Source organism: Cherax quadricarinatus, chromosome 9 (genome assembly GCF_038502225.1).
Source record: "Cherax quadricarinatus isolate ZL_2023a chromosome 9, ASM3850222v1, whole genome shotgun sequence".
In the NCBI taxonomy this organism is placed as follows: domain Eukaryota; kingdom Metazoa; phylum Arthropoda; class Malacostraca; order Decapoda; family Parastacidae; genus Cherax; species Cherax quadricarinatus.
The window spans coordinates 35,823,490-35,839,748 of NC_091300.1; the positions used below are offsets into that span (position 1 = coordinate 35,823,490).

The 16,259-nt window shown below is 44.6% G+C and overlaps 1 protein-coding gene across 3 annotated transcripts in view; it reads left to right on the top strand.

Annotated features, from left to right (window-relative positions):
- Positions 1–16,259, top strand: part of LOC128705185 (2-aminomuconic semialdehyde dehydrogenase) — a 170,111-nt gene that overhangs the window by 81,268 nt on the left and 72,584 nt on the right. For all 3 annotated transcript variants that reach the window (XR_011391788.1, XR_011391789.1, XM_070083387.1), the window contains exon 7: positions 9,995–10,074. Coding sequence is in view for 1 of the 3 variants with exons in the window: in XM_070083387.1 (XP_069939488.1) it covers positions 9,995–10,074 (80 nt within the window). In the remaining 2 variants the exon portion in view is untranslated. The remainder of the gene's footprint in view (positions 1–9,994; positions 10,075–16,259) is intronic.

Below are 16,259 nucleotides of genomic sequence, written 5' to 3' on the forward strand. Positions count from 1 at the left end.
GAAATAACTATCCTTCTTAATATTATTTTCCTTCAAAATGGTTGCTTATAGTTTGAAACTCAAGAATAAGAACATAAGAAAGAAGAAAAACTGCAGCAGGCCTACTGGCTCTTGTGAGGCAACTCATATGCAAATTAGGGGATCCTGATTATAGAGTAAAAATGCAATAAAACAGATCAGTAGAGGGGGTGTCTGCTTTTTCAAAAATCTGTTATATGGAAAGGATGAATACAGTGGACTATGTCCACTCCATTGATGGACTACCAGACAAGGGCAAACTCCCAATGCAGCAGACATGATCTGCTATATTGATGCCACTTAGGGACACAGTAGGAATAAACTACAGTTTTACAGTACAGAACAGTAAATTACAGTACTAAACCTAAAAATAATAGTACAGTGCAGTAGAGTCAAGTAATTTTTCTTAAGTTTTCTGGTGGATGAGCTTATGCTTGGACTACTGTATTGTCTAATGGTGACTCAGAATCACCTTTAATCTGAGTTTGAGGATCTGTAAAGCTCCAGCAGTAACATTACAAATGGTGTGGAGACATACAGGGTGATGGTGCAGATGTAGATGTGGGAGACATAGATAACAAGAGACTTAATGGTTCAGCAGACAAAAACGATTGAGATGTAGATGCACTACCAGCCTCACCATAGGTTTTTATGCTAAACAAACCATCATCTGGTGTCATCAGTTGCTCTAGAAGTCACTGTTATTAACAGTGACCTCTAAAGAGTATTTTAATGAAGTAACCTCTTTTATTAAAGTACCCTCTATAGAGTACTTTAATAAAGTAGCTATAAACTGTAAATCCTGGGAAAACTGGAGATTAAACAACAGAATCCTCTTCAAGGGGGGCTCCTTGGCATGGTGAAGAGGCTCTTGGTCTGAGGAATTAGCCCTGTCAGTCTTCTTCCTCAGACCGAACCTAATTACCCCCCATTCTCCCCTTCCCTATCCCATCCTCCCCATCCACCCCTTTTTCCATTCCTCCTCCTCCCCACCCCTCCCTTTTGCCCTTCCTCTTTTTGGCCTTTGGGATTTCTCCCACAGGCGCGCTAGTTCCTAGGTAGGGGAAAGGACACCGGGGTCCATCCCATTCCGTTGAGGTTCTTGGCGGTGGCGTAGTTTGCCGTGGAATCTGGATTGCCTGGGGATGTCCCGATCCCTCTCCGGTATCCCGGAGTAGCTTTGGGTGTCTTTTGGGTGACGGGTGTATCTCTGGAAGCCACCTTTCGGATTCCGGGGGTGGTGGACGAAGGAGGTATGCTTTGTGGTGGATATCCGGCCGCCCCCTCTTTTGTCCACCAAGGTAGCTCGGCAGATGTGAGGTTGCTATCCCGGATTGCTGGTTTACTGGCATGAAGGGTAGGGTATGGCACGGGTTCCATGCTGCATCTGCGCTACTAGCGGTGCTGAGGTCCTCTTGGGCGCGGAGGGAGATTTCCGGCCCTTTCATTCCTCCTGGGAACTATTCCTCTCCGCTCCCCCCTTTTTTTATTCTTTTTTTTATTTTTATTTTCTTTTCTTCTTTCTTTTTTTTTCTTAAAAACAAAAAGCAAAGGAATAACCTAACCATGGCAGCCCTAGTCCATGAACCCACTACCCCTGGGCTCCTTCTTGATACCGCACCCCATTCTGACCCTGCCTTGTGTTTAGACCACTCTTCGGACACTCCTGATGCCCCTGTACCTCTTGCTGGTGCTGTTTCCTCACCCGCTTCAGGTACCAGGGCTTCGACTGACTCCTTCGATTTGTCTGAACTCCGCTCTCCTTTGACTATGCTTCCGGCTTCTCCCTCTACGGTACGGAAATTTTCGAATCACCCGCCCATTTCACACCGGACCAACTCCGGTCCTACTCCTAAACGCCAACGTCAATCTCCTGATGATGCTCCTTCGTTACCTTCCCATTCTACTCGGAAAAGACTGACACGTCAAGCACTCCATCTCCACGCTCAGTTTCGGACCACACAATGGACTAAATTCTTTACTTTAAGACCGACTTCTTCTTCTGTCTACCTTTCTGACCATAGTATTGGCAAAGTGCTCCTGCATCATGTTGGTAGAGATATTTCCTTTCATGCTCTCAAGAGCGGTATGCGCATCGTCACTGTCCAGAATGCTACCCAAGCTCATGATCTTTCTCTCCTTTCGAAAATCGATACTACTCCTATCACTATTGTAAAACATCTTTCTCTCAATTCTTGTAGTGGTACTGTCATTCTGCCCCATACCATAGTCCAACAGAATTTCCAGTCATGTGGCAATGACATTTTTGAACAGCTGGAACTCCAGGATCTCCCAATCCTCAAAGTAGACACTTATGTCCTTCCTGCCCGGGGGCGGAGACGTTACCCTTGCAATGTGGCTCGTTTAACTTTTGACAGCCGAGAACTCCCGTCCTCTGTATGTGTCGCAGGACATCGGTTACAAGTTCGAAAGGTGATACCTACACCGCAACAATGTAGAAATTGCTGGCGTTTTGGTCACCCAGCGAAATATTGCAGATCTATGGCCGAATGCCCAGTCTGTGGTGCCGACGACCATTCTAATACATCTTGCAGTCAACCTCCATCTTGCCTTAATTATAATGAAGCTCACCCTTCGTACTCCCGCCGTTGCCAGGTCTACTTAAATGAACGTGAAATCCGTTGCCTCAAAGAGGCAGAAGGTCTCCCTTATGCTATGGCAGTTACTCATCTCCGCCTCCAAGGGAGACTACCCCGTGTTTCTTATTCTCGTGTTTCCAAACATCCCCCCACTTCTGGGGTCCCATCTTCTGCAGCCTCCTCTGTTGTTACCCCTCCCATAGCCACTACGGCATCTAATCCTTTTGCTGTCCTTGGCTCTGACGTCCCGACTACAACTCAGTCTGTTCTCACATCTTCGCGTCCTTCCTCACAAGCCCCAGTATCGACAAGGCCTCGTACGACACCTAATACCAATCGCCCCTCTACTCAGAAGTCCAAAAAATCCACATTGCTCAAATCTTCTTTGCCCCTTCCTTCCCTTCTTCCACCTCCACACTTTACATTTCCAGTCTCTGTACCTAGTTCTTCCCCTCTCTCTAGCTCTATTACAAGTGTGGAGATTCACCCTCCTCCTCGTACTATGCCTTCCACCCCCGTCCCCTCCCAAGTTTCTCCCTCTTCTGCCACCTCCCAGGTTTCTGCCTCTTCTGTCCCCCCCCACACTTCATCTCCAGTCCCTTACACTCTTCCCTCCCCCTCTACTTTGGTACAGTCCATTACTGTCCCAATCTTTACTCACCCTCCTCCTTCTATCTCCAATATGGTCTCCCATACATCTTTGAATTCAGAAACACTTGAAGCCATTTCAGAATATATTGCAGAGACTAAACCTTCAATGGACACTGATTCACTTCCTGTTCCTTCTCTTCCCTCTCCTCCATCTTCACAACCCCATTCTTCGCAACACTCCGTTCCTTCGCTACTTGAACGTCTTCCAATGCCACCACACGTTGACTTTTCTAATCCCTCTAGTCCGTAGGTGCCTTTACCTACAGATTCCTGATATTTTCTTCATTGCCAATCATGGCCTATTTACAGTGGAATATCCGTGGCCTCAGGGGTAATCGGGGTGAGCTTCAGATGTTGCTTTCCAGGTTTTCCCCTGTTGGTGCTTGCTTACAAGAACCAAAATTACACTCAGCTGTTTTCCAACCTATCTCAGGCTATAATTTATTGTATTCTTCGGATCCTTTCTCAGATGGGACCTTTAATGAAAGTGCCCTTCTACGCAATGATATTCCGTACTGTCAACTATTTGTCCATACCTCTCTGCATTACACTGCAGCCCATATCCACTTGAATGAGTGGTTTACAATATGTTCTTTATATCTCTCTCCTTCTCGGGCATTTTCTATCCCAGACTTTGCCTTTCTTGTTTCATCCTTACCGCCACCACTTCTGTTACTTGGTGATTTTAATGCCCACCATTTCCTCTGGGGGGGGGTCTCATTGTGACTCACGTGGCATCCAGTTGGAGGCTTTTCTCGCCTCTCACCCCCTCCATGTTTTAAATACGGGTACTCCCACCCATTTTGATCCTCGTACTCATACTCTCTCTTGCATCGATCTATCAGTCTGCTCTTCCTCCACTGCACTAGACTTCACCTGGTCTGTTCTACCAGACTTACATGACAGCGATCATTTTCCGATCATTCTTACTTCTCCTTCCTATTCACCACCTTTCCATAGCCCTCGCTGGCAATTTGATCGGGCAAATTGGGATCTTTACTCACACCTCACTGCTTTTAGTGAGGTTCCTTCTTCATCCTCCATTGATGAGCTCCTACACATCTTCTCAACGTCAGTTTATACCGCAGCTTCTCATTCTATACCCCAAACCTCAGGCAGGCATTCTCAGAAGTGCGTGCCTTGGTGGTCTCCTGCTTGTGCTCGTGCAGTACGTTTGAAACGTGCTGCATGGGGCAGGTACCGGTACAATAGAACCGCTGAGAGACTTCTTGATTTTAAGCAGAAGCGTGCGATCGCTCACCGTGTCATCCGTGAAGCTAAACGCACTTGTTGGCGAGACTATGTTTCCACCATCACCTCTGCTTCTTCTATGAGTGCAGTCTGGAAAAAAGTGAGGAAATTGAGTGGTAAATACTCTCCTGACCCGGCTCCTGTTCTACGGGTCGCTGGTGTTGATGTAGCAAACCCTCTCAACGTTGCCATTGAACTTGGCACACATCTGGTCCGTATTTCCCGAGGGCTCCATCTATGCCCCTCGTTTCTTTCCTCAAAGTCTGCCAGAGAGTTAGTACCCTTGGACTTTTCTTCTCTCAGAGAAGAACAGTATAATGTGCCTTTTACACTTCAAGAACTAGAGGCCACGCTCTCAGCTTGCCGATCATCGGCAGCTGGGCCTGACGACATTCATATTCGTATGTTACAACATTTACATCGGTCAGCCCTTGTAGTCCTCTTACACCTCTTCAATCTTATTTGGGCACAAGTTCTTCCCCAGCTGTGGATATCTGCCATTGTTCTCCCTTTCCGCAAACCGGGTACTACAGGACATGATGCCTCCCACTATCGCCCCATCGCTCTTACTAGTGCAGTTTGCAAAGTGATGGAACGTCTCGTAAATCGACGTTTAATGTGGTATTTAGAGACACACAACAGTCTCTCCGCTAGTCAATATGGCTTTCGTAAGGGTCGTTCTACCATAGACCCCTTACTACTCTTGGATACGTTTGTTCGTAATGCCTTTGCGAATAATCACTCAGTTATTGCCATATTTTTTGACCTTGAGAAGGCATATGACACAACTTGGAGGTATAATATTTTGGCCTAGGCCCATTCCTTAGGCCTCCGAGGCAATCTACCATCCTTCCTTAAGAACTTTTTAACTGACAGACATTTCCGTGTTCGAGTCAATAATGTTCTTTCCCCGGACTTCGTCCAAGCTGAAGGTGTCCCTCAGGGATGTGTTCTAAGCACAACACTTTTTCTCCTTGCTATAAATGATTTGGCCTCTGTTCTTCCACCCAATATTTGGTCATCACTCTATGTTGATGATTTCGCTATTGCTTGTGCAGGCGCTGACTGTCACCTTATTGCAGTTTCTCTCCAGCATGCGGTCGACCGTGTTTCCACTTGGGCCACCACGCATGGGTTTAAATTTTCAAGTACCAAAACTCACCAAATTACTTTCACTAGACGCTCTGTTATCTCCGATCATCCTTTGTATCTCTATGGCTCCTGTATCCCTGAATGTGATACAGTCAGGATTCTAGGCCTTCTCTTTGACCGTCGGTTATCCTGGAAACCTCACATTACCTCTCTGAAGGCAACTTGTCACAGCCGGCTTAACCTTCTTAAAACCCTTGCTCATCTTTCCTGGGGAGCTGATCGTCGAACTCTGCTTCGCCTACATTCAGCCCTCGTTTTATCGAAACTCGATTATGGTGACCAGATTTATTCCGCGGCCTCTCCTGCTACTCTCTCTAGCCTTAACTCTATCCATCACCAAGGATTACGTTTGTGCCTTGGTGCTTTTCGCTCTTCCCATGTTGAGAGCCTCTATACAGAAGCGAATGTTCCATCCTTGTCTGATCACCGTGATGCCCAATGCCTTCGCTACTATGTACGCTCTCACGATCTACACAATCCTTCCATTTATAGAATGGTCACCGATATTAGTAGACATTCTTTATTCGTTCGCCGCCCCTGTTTGCTCCGTCCCTTTTCTCTTCGCCTACATTCACTCTTGTCTTCCCTTCAGTTACCATCTTGATATGTTCATGTAGCATCTCACTTTTCCCTACCCCCCTGTGAAGTTCCTGCTGTTCGGGTCTGTTCTTTCTCACTCCCTTGCTCAAAAGCTCAACTGCCTACGGTGGCTTCCCGCTCTCTTTTTCTTGATCACTTCCACTCCCATTCTCATGCCACCGCTGTGTACACAGATGGCTCTAAGTCTTCAGACGGCGTCGGATTCGCAGCAGTGTTTCCGGACAGCGTCGTGCGGGGGCATTTACTATCTTCAGCTAGCATTTTTACTGCTGAACTGTATGCCAATCTTGCAGCACTTATCCATATCGCATCTATGCCTGTGTCATCATTTGTAGTAGTCTCAGACTCCCTTAGTGCTCTACAGGCTATACGAAAATTTGATACATCTCATCCCCTAGTTCTCCGTATCCAACTTTGGCTACGCCGTATCTCTACCAAACATAAAGATTTTGCTTTTGTTGGGTCCCTGGTCATGTCGACGTACAGGGCAATGAACAGGCAGACACTGCTGCGCGGTCAGCAGTACATGACCTACCGATTTCCTATCGAGGTGTTCCATTTCTGGACTATTTTGCTGCAATAGCTACCCATCTTCGCACCCATTGGCAACAACGTTGGTCAACTCTGCTCGGTAACAAACTTCATTCTATTAAACCGAGCATAGGTTACTGGCCGTCTTCTTGTCATCGGTGCCGAGGTTGGGAGACCACTCTCTCCCGCCTTCGCATTGGCCACACTCGTCTTACTCATGGGTATCTCATGGAGAGGCACCCTGTTCCTCTCTGTGAGCAGTGTCAAGTTCCAGTATCGATTAGCCACATTCTGTTAGACTGCCCTCTCTATCAACGAGCACGCAGAATTTACCTCCGTCGTCGTCTTCGTTCTACTACTCTCTCTTTACCTTCCCTTCTTGCTGATGGACCCTCCTTTAATCCTGACTCTCTCATTGACTTCTTGACAACGACTGATTTACTCCACAAACTCTGATGATACTTTTCGCACTCCCCTCAGCCCTTTCTAGTTCAGTCTCTTGCTGCCCTTTACCCTTTCACCATCCACTACCCCGCTGTTATCCGTAACCTATTACTCATCCATCTTCCTTTTGCCACATGATGCCCTCGCTTCCTTCCTGCCCTGCAGCGCTGTATAGTCCTTGTGGCTTAGCGCTTCTTTTTGATTGTAATAATAATAATCCAACGTCGTCTTCGTTCTACTACTCTCTCTTTACCTTCCCTTCTTGCTGATGGACCCTCCTTTAATCCTGACTCTCTCATTGACTTCTTGACAACGACTGATTTACTCCACAAACTCTGATGATACTTTTCGCACTCCCCTCAGCCCTTTCTAGTTCAGTCTCTTGCTGCCCTTTACCCTTTCACCATCCACTACCCCGCTGTTATCCGTAACCTATTACTCATCCATCTTCCTTTTGCCACATGATGCCCTCGCTTCCTTCCTGCCCTGCAGCGCTGTATAGTCCTTGTGGCTTAGCGCTTCTTTTTGATTGTAATAATAATAATCCAACGTCGTCTTCGTTCTACTACTCTCTCTTTACCTTCCCTTCTTGCTGATGGACCCTCCTTTAATCCTGACTCTCTCATTGACTTCTTGACAACGACTGATTTACTCCACAAACTCTGATGATACTTTTCGCACTCCCCTCAGCCCTTTCTAGTTCAGTCTCTTGCTGCCCTTTACCCTTTCACCATCCACTACCCCGCTGTTATCCATAACCTATTACTCATCCATCTTCCTTTTGCCACCTGATGCCCTCGCTTCCTTCCTGCCCTGCAGCGCTGTATAGTCCTTGTGGCTTAGCGCTTTTTGATTATAATAAAAATAATGTGGGATGATCCATTTCCATGCTTCCTCTCCACAAGATGTTAAAAGCACATGATAGGGGCTTCTTGCAGTTCTTGATGAACAATGAGTTCCATGAGTCTGGGCCTGGGGCAGAGTGCATAGGCATGTCATTTATCGCCTTTTTGAAGTCGTTTGGCATCATGATAATATCAGGTAGGTTCAGATCTGCCAAACTCTCTCTCTCATAAAAAAATCATTTAGGTCTTTGACTCTCAGTCTGGTTAGTGGCTCACCAAAAACAGTCATATTGGGACTTGAGTAGCTCACTCATTTCCTTTCTGTCATCTGTGAAGGACCTATCTCGTTTAAGTAGAGGCCCAATACTGGATGTTGTTCTTGACTTTGATTTGGCATAAGAAAAGAGGTATTTTGGGTTTCTTTCAATTTAATTTATGGCTTTTAGCTGTTCCCGCATTTCTTGACTCCTGTAAGATTCGTTTAGCTGTAGTTCAACGTTTGCTATTTCTCTGACCAGTGTCTCCCTACATATTACAGGTATATTGGCCTCTTTTAGCTACTCTGTTATTCTTTGCCTTCGCCTGTATAGGGAGTGCCTTTCTCTTTCTAGTTTACATCTTCTCCTTTTCTTTAAAGAAATATGCCTTGAGCATACCTCAAGTGCCACAGAGTTAATCTGTTCTAGACATAGGTTTAGATCTGTGTTGCTTATGCTATCCTCCCAGTTTATATCATTTAGGACCTGGTTTACTTGGTCCCACCTTATGTTTTGGTTATTGAAGTTGAATTTGGTGAGGGCTCCCTCGTGACTGATCACATTTTGTCGGTCTGGGGTCCTGAGCATACATGTCTGAATCTCTGTTATGTTGTGATCTGAGTATGTTTCTGATATGGCCCGGTGGCCTGGTGGCTAAAGCTTCCGCTTCACACACGGAGGGCCCGGGTTCGATTCCCGGCGGGTGGAAACATTTCGACACGTTTCCTTACACCTATTGTCCTGTTCACCTAGCAGCAAATAGGTACCTGGGTGTTAGTCGACTGGTGTGGGTCGCATCCTGGGGGACAAGATTAAGGACCCCAATGGAAATAAGTTAGACAGTCCTCGATGACGCACTGACTTTCTTGGGTTATCCTAGGTGGCTAACCCTCCGGGGTTAAAAATCCGAACGAAATCTTATCTTATCTTATCATCATTGTTAGTGAAGATGAGGTCCAGCGTATTCTCCAGTCTTGTAGGCTCTATTATTTGCTGGTTTAAGGTGAATTTGGTGCAGAGATTTAAAAGCTCGTGTGTGTGCAAGTTTTCATCCAAGCTGCCTCTTGGTGTTATCTGCAACAACATTATTTGCTACATTCCTCCATTTTAGGTGCCTTAGATCGAAATCCCCCAGGAGCAAGTTGTTGGGGGCAGGAGCTGGAAGATTTTCTAGGTGATCCCTTACCATCAGCTGTATAATGTATTGCAGGGTAAAATAGTCCAGAAATCCATTACAGAATTTATGCACACTCCAGTACAACCATCAACTTCATTACCAGAACCTCTACCATCCACCTCAGCCCTGTAGGTTCCATTCTCTTCACAATCATCGACAAACACCAGCACCCACAATTTAAGGTAAGAAATACTATTATTTGTTGCATTTGTAGTCTTAAGCAGTAAAAACAACATAATACATCACAACAATTGCATATTCACTTTTATTTTTGCAAGATCTGGAGGTCTAAAAAAAAGTTGTTTGGCTTTTTTGGGGTTCCCATAAGTTCTTCAGTTTATCTAACACGGATTTACATAACATTTTCAGGAATGTAACTTCAGTGTAATGTAACAGTCTACTGTATTTAATATCATGTATGTGATTTTAATTTTTAATGTACAGTAATTGTAAACAATTTTATTTCAGGTGTGCTTGTGTACCTCCCGGATATTTGTTCAGCGACCCATCTATGAAGAATTTTTAGAGAAGTTTGTGGAAGTTGCAAAGTTAGTATTGCTTTTACTAGTTCATTTCATGATTATTTACCATAAAAGAGAGTGAGTGTGAGTGTGTGTGTGTGTGTGTGTACTCACCTAATTGTACTCGCCTAATTGTGGTTGCAGGGGTCGAGACTCAGCTATTGGCCCTGCCTCTTCACTGACCACTACTGGGTCCCCCCTCTCCCTGCTCCACGAGCTTTATAATACCTCGTCTTAAAACTATGTATGGTTCCTGCCTCCACTAGATCATTTGCCAGACTATTCCACTTCCTGACAACTTTATGGCTGAATAAATGCTTCCTAACATCCTTTTGACTCATCTGAGTCTTCAACTTCTAATTGTGACCCCCTTGCTTCTGTGTCCCATCTCTGGAACATCCTGTTTCTGTCCATTTTATCTCTTCCATGCAGTATTGTGTATATCATTATCATGTCTCCCCTGACCCTTCTGTCCTCCAGTGTTGTCAGACCGATTTCCCTTAACCTTTCCTCGTAGGACATTCCCCTTAGCTCTGGAACCAGCCTTGTTGCAAACCTTTGCACTTTCTCTAATTTCTTGACATCCATGACCAGGTGTGGGTTCCCAACTGGTGCTGCATACTCCAGTATGGGCCTGACATATACAGTGTACAGTCTTGAACGATTCCTTACTGAGGTATCGGAATGCTATTCTCAGGTTTGCCAGGCGCCCAGATGCTGCAGCAGTTATCTGGTTAATGTGCGCTTCCGGCGATGTGCTCAGTATTATACAGTGGACCCCCGGTTATTGGCCGGTTTGGTTATCGGCCAATTCGGTTATCGGTGGGGTTGTCGGCACCCAGTTATCAGCCGTTCGCTAGGTTATCGGCGGTTTTGTATGCATCCATCCGCCGGCTGGGGCAGCTTGTGCTTCAGTTTGGCTTTGTCTCTCGGTGGCTGAGGAGGCTTCTGCTCATACATCCAAACATTTCACTTGTTTACCATTGTTTTTAGTGGTTTTTCTTACAGTGCAACTGTGAAATAAGTAACCATGGCTCCAAAGAAAGTTCCTAGTAAAGTTCCTGTGGTAAAGAAAGTGAGAAACACCATGGAATTTAAGCGGGAAGTGATCGAAAAGTTTGAGAGTGGTATGAAGGTGATGGAACTTGCCAGGATGTACAGCAAGAATAAATCAACAATTACATCCATCCTGGCAAAGAAAGAACAAATCAAAGACGCTAATGTTGCAAAAGGAGTAGCTTTTCTAACTAAACAAAGGACACCGATAATGGAAGAGATGGAAAAGTTATTATTATTGTGGATTTATTTATTTATTTATTTAGAAATTTAAGCATACATACAGAGGTACAAAAAAATACAGGTAAGAGCAGCATGCCAAAGCCACTTATATGCATAGCATTATGGGCTGGCTTAAAATTAACTTAAGATTAACTAAGCAATGATGAAATCAGTGATAAGACATTGTAAACAGATAACTATATAGCACAAATGAGTATTACAAAGACAGCTCATATGGTTGCATGCATTGCTGTTCATTCAGTAGAATGGAGTATTCTGTTAGGTAGTGTATTTAAAAAAATAACAAAGTTAGATTGGGTCCTAGGTTTAACATTTATGTGATATAATTGTGAGTAACATTTTGGATATACAATTTATAAGGTTCAGTTATTCAGTATTTATTTGGTTTTGAGTGAGTAAGTGAACTTTGAGAAGAGACTTGAATTTGTAAACAGGTAGTGTTTCTTTTATATTTACAGGTAATGAATTCCAGATTTTAGGGCCTTTTATGTGCATTGAGTTTTTGCATAGCGTGAGATGGACATGAGGAACATCAAAGAGTGATCTGTGCCTTGTGTTATGGTCATGTGTTCTGTTGAGGTTGGCAAGGAGATGTTTGAGGGGAGGGTTAATATCAGAGTTAAGTGTTCTATGTATGTAATAGGTGCAATAATAAGTATGGATGTTTTGTATGGTGAGTAGGTTGAGTGTTTTGAATATTGGTGGAGTGTGTTGCCTGTAGTGAGAATTTGTTATCATTCTAACTGCAGCCTTTTGTTGGGTAATTAGTGGTCTGAGATGGTTAATTGTTGTTGAGCCCCATGCACAAATTCCATAGGAAAAGGAATTAGTGGGAGACAGTGTAGTGGAGTCTACTATTTGTGAGAAGGCAAAGCAGTTGCATGAGGATCTTGCAAAGAAAATGCCTGGAACAAGTGCTGCAGTTTGTGAATTTAGGGCCAGCAAAGGATGGTTTGATAGATTTAAGAAGCTTAGTGGCATACACAGTGTTGTAAGGCATGGTGAGGCTGCAAGTTCTGACAAATGTGCAGCTGAAGAGCACTCTGGACAGTTATTTTGTGAGACAGGGGTCCAGTGACTCTCAAGCTGGTTCTAGTGGCATTAAAAGACAGAGAAGGGAAGTAACCCCAGAGAAGGCATTACTACCTAAAGTCTTCATGGAGGGGGATTCCCCTTCCAAACACTAATTCCTCCCTCTTTCCTCCTCCCTATCTTCCAGAAGCCAGAATTAGCCTTCAATAAAGGTTTGTAATACTTACATAATTGTAAAAATTTTTTTTTTTTTTTGTGAATATTTTTGTTGGGAATGAATTAATTTTATTTCCATTAATTCTTATGGGAAATATTAATTCGGTTATTGGCCATTTCGGTTTTCAGCCGATCTTCAGGAACGGATTATGGCCGATAACCGGGGTCCACTGTACTCACTCCTAGATCTTTCTCCTTGAATGAGGTTTGCAGTCTTTAGCCACCTAGCCTATATCCTGTCTGCAGTCTTCTTCGCCCTTTCCCGATCTTCATGACTTTGCATTTGGCTGGATTAAATTCTAGGAGTCAGTTGCTGGACCACTCATCCAGCCTGTCCAGGTCTCTTTGTAGACTTGTCTGATCCACATCTGATTTAATTCTCCTCATTAACTTCACATCATCTGCAAACAGGGACACTTCTGAGTCTATCCCTTCCATCATGTCATTCACATATACCAAGAATAGCACTGGTCCCAGTACTGATCCCTGTGGGACCCTGCTTGTCACAGGCACTCACTGCGATACTTTGTCATGTACCATGACTCACTGTTGTCTCTGTCAAGTATTCTCTGATCCATTGCAGTGCCCTTCCTGTTATACATGCTTGATCCTCTAGCTTGTGCACTAATCTCATGTGAGGAACTGTGTCGAAAGCCTTCTTGCAGTCCAAGAAAATGCAATCAACCCACCCCTCCCTCTTGTGTCTTACTTCAGTTACCTTGTCATAAAACTCCAGTAGGTTTGTGACACAAGATTTGCCTTCCATGAATCTGTGCTGGCTGTCGTATATAACCTTGTTTCGTTCCAGGTGCTCCACCACTCTCCTCCTGATAATCTTCTCCATGACTTTGCATACTATACATGTCATGGACACTGGTTTATAGTTTAGTGCCTTGTTTTTGTCTCCTTTCTTAAAGATGGGGACTATATTTGCCATCTTTCATACCTCAGGTAGTTGCCCAGTTTCAAGGGATGTGTTGAAGATTGGGGTTAGTGGCACAGTGTCTCTGCTCCTTCTCTAAGGACCCACAGAGAGATGTTGTCCAGTCCCACCACCTTTGAGGTATCAAGGTCACTTAGGAGCCTTTTCACCTCCTCCTTGGTTGTGTATTTCATATAACACTTGTTGGTATATCCCTTGTTGGTGTACCCCTCTGTTTTGTCTTTCCAGTGTCCCCTCTGCCTCCACTGTAAATACTTCCTGAAATCTCGTGTTGAGCTCCTCACATACTTCTTGGTCATTTCTTGTGAGCTCACCACCTTCTTTCCTCAGCCTGATTGCCTGGTCCTTGACTGTTGTCTTCCTCCTGATGTAGCTATAAAACAGTTTCAGGTCAGACTTGACCTTCAGTGTTATGTCATTTTTGTACTGCCGCTGGGCCTCCCTCCTTATCTGTGCATACTCGTTTCTGGCTCGCTGACTAATCTCTTTATTTTCCTAGGTCCTTTGCCCTCTGTACTTTTTCCATTCTGTAGTGCACTTAGTTTTTGCCTCCCTACACCTTTGGGTAAACAAGGGCTCATTCTGGCCTTCCCATTATTTCTGTTGCCACTGGGAACAAACCTTTCATCTGCCTCCTTGCATTTTGTTGTTACAAAGTTCATTTCATTTACTGACTTTCCTACCAACTCTCTTTCCCACTGAACCTCCTGCAGGAAGGTCCTCATACCTGTGTAGTCCCCTCTTTTATAGTTTGGCTTTTCCCTTTGTACTCCTTTTACCCTCTCCACTTGTAGCTCTACGAAGTATTCAAAGCTCAGAACCATGTGGTCACTAGCTCCAAGGGGCCTTTCATATGTGATGTCCTCAATGTCTGAGCTACTCAGGGTGAACACAAGGTCCAGCCTTGCTGGTTCATCCTCCCCTCTCTCTCTCTCTCTCTCTCTCTCTCTCTCTCTCTGGTAGTGTCCCAAACATGTTGGTGCATGAGGTTTTCAAGTACCACATCCATCATCTTGGCTCTGCATGTTTTGGGACCCCCCATGTGGCTCCAGGTTTTCCCAGTCAATCTCCCTGTGGTGGAAATATAAACACATATGTGATCCTTTATTGACAACGTTTCACCCACACAGTAGGCTTTTTCAAGTCACAAACAGATCTACCTGGGGTGGAAGGTACGTGAGTATTTATAGTCAGGTTCAGAATGCTGAGGTCAGGTGGAGAATGCTGCATCTGATGATGTACTGAGTGGGGTTATACAGTCTAAAATCTTGGGTAGCTTGGAAAGGAGATTGGATAAGTTTGTGAGCAGACCTTCTGCAGTGTTCTTCCATTTCTATGTTCTTATGTGGGATAGCGATGGAGAAGTTCCTTCGCAAGTGGTTCCGCTATGTTATAGAAGCCATTATTCTGGTTGAAGTTGTCGGATATAGAAATAAGTGATGATTCCAGGATTCTTCGGTATTGAGTGTTGTCTTCTGTGGCGATAAGTCTCGAGTTTCTGTAGTTTATCAAGTGGTTGTGTGAATTACGGTGTTGTACACAGGAATTCCTTGTATTGTCAGACCTGCTTGCATATTGGTGTTCTGAAATACGTGTTTGGAGGTCCCTTGATGTTTCACCCACATATAATTTGTTGCAGTCATTAAAAGGGATTATGTATACCCCTGCAGAGGGTGGAAGCTTGTCCTGTCTATCACTGGTAACGTCCTTGATGGTCGTGGTTGTGGAGGTAGATACTTGGAATGAGGTATTGGAAAAGATGTTGGAAACGTGTTTGGCAATGGAGTTGGTGGGGAGGACTATGTATCTCTTCTCGGCAGTGTCTTCTCTGGGTGTGTTGATGATGTTTAATGCCCGTCGTCTGCAGTCCCTGATGAAGTGACGAGGATAGTGGAGTTTAGAAAATACTTGTTCAATTATAGTGCATTCTTCCTCAAGAAACTCATTGCTGTAGATTCTGAGTGCACGCAGGAAGAAGCCTATAATTACACCATGTTTAGTTTTGGTGTCGTGGCGAGAGTAGAAGTGGAGAAGACCGTTTTGGTTGGTGGGTTTTTGATAGACTTTAAAGCGAAGTTCGTGGTCAGCTTTGCAGAGAAGAACATAAAGGAAAGGAAGAGTGTTGTCGACTTCTTCTTCAAGTGTGAACTGGATTGAAGGCTCGATCTGGTTGAGCTTGTCTTGGAGAGCTTGAACGTTGAAGCGTCTAGGAGTTATGAGGAGAATGTTGTCAACATAACGGAGCCAGTAACCTCCCTGTGGTTGAAATCGTCCATAACCAGTAACTTTGCTCTACTCAAGTGAGCTCTTCTTGCAACCTCATCTAGTGTGTCCACCACTGTTCTGTTGCTCATCATAATATTCCTCTCTTGGCCTCCTGCAGTTCTGTGGTGGGTTATACATCACTGCAATGACTACCTTATGTTCCCCTGACTGAAGTGTATCTATGTAATCCCTTTCTCCAATCTCGTCCATTCCTTCCATTTCCTGATATACCCATTGGTTTTTAGTGAGCAGTGCAACCCCTCCTCACCCTCTGCTCCTTCTATCCTTCCTCAGGATCTGGTATCCGGGTGGGAAGATTGCGTCTGTTATTGTCCCATTGAGTTTTGTTTCTGTGACTACGATGTCTGGGGACATCTCCTTGATTCTTTCATGGCACTCCTCATATTTATTCGTTATTTCATCCACGTTCGTGTATCAAACCTTCAACTTGTTTTCT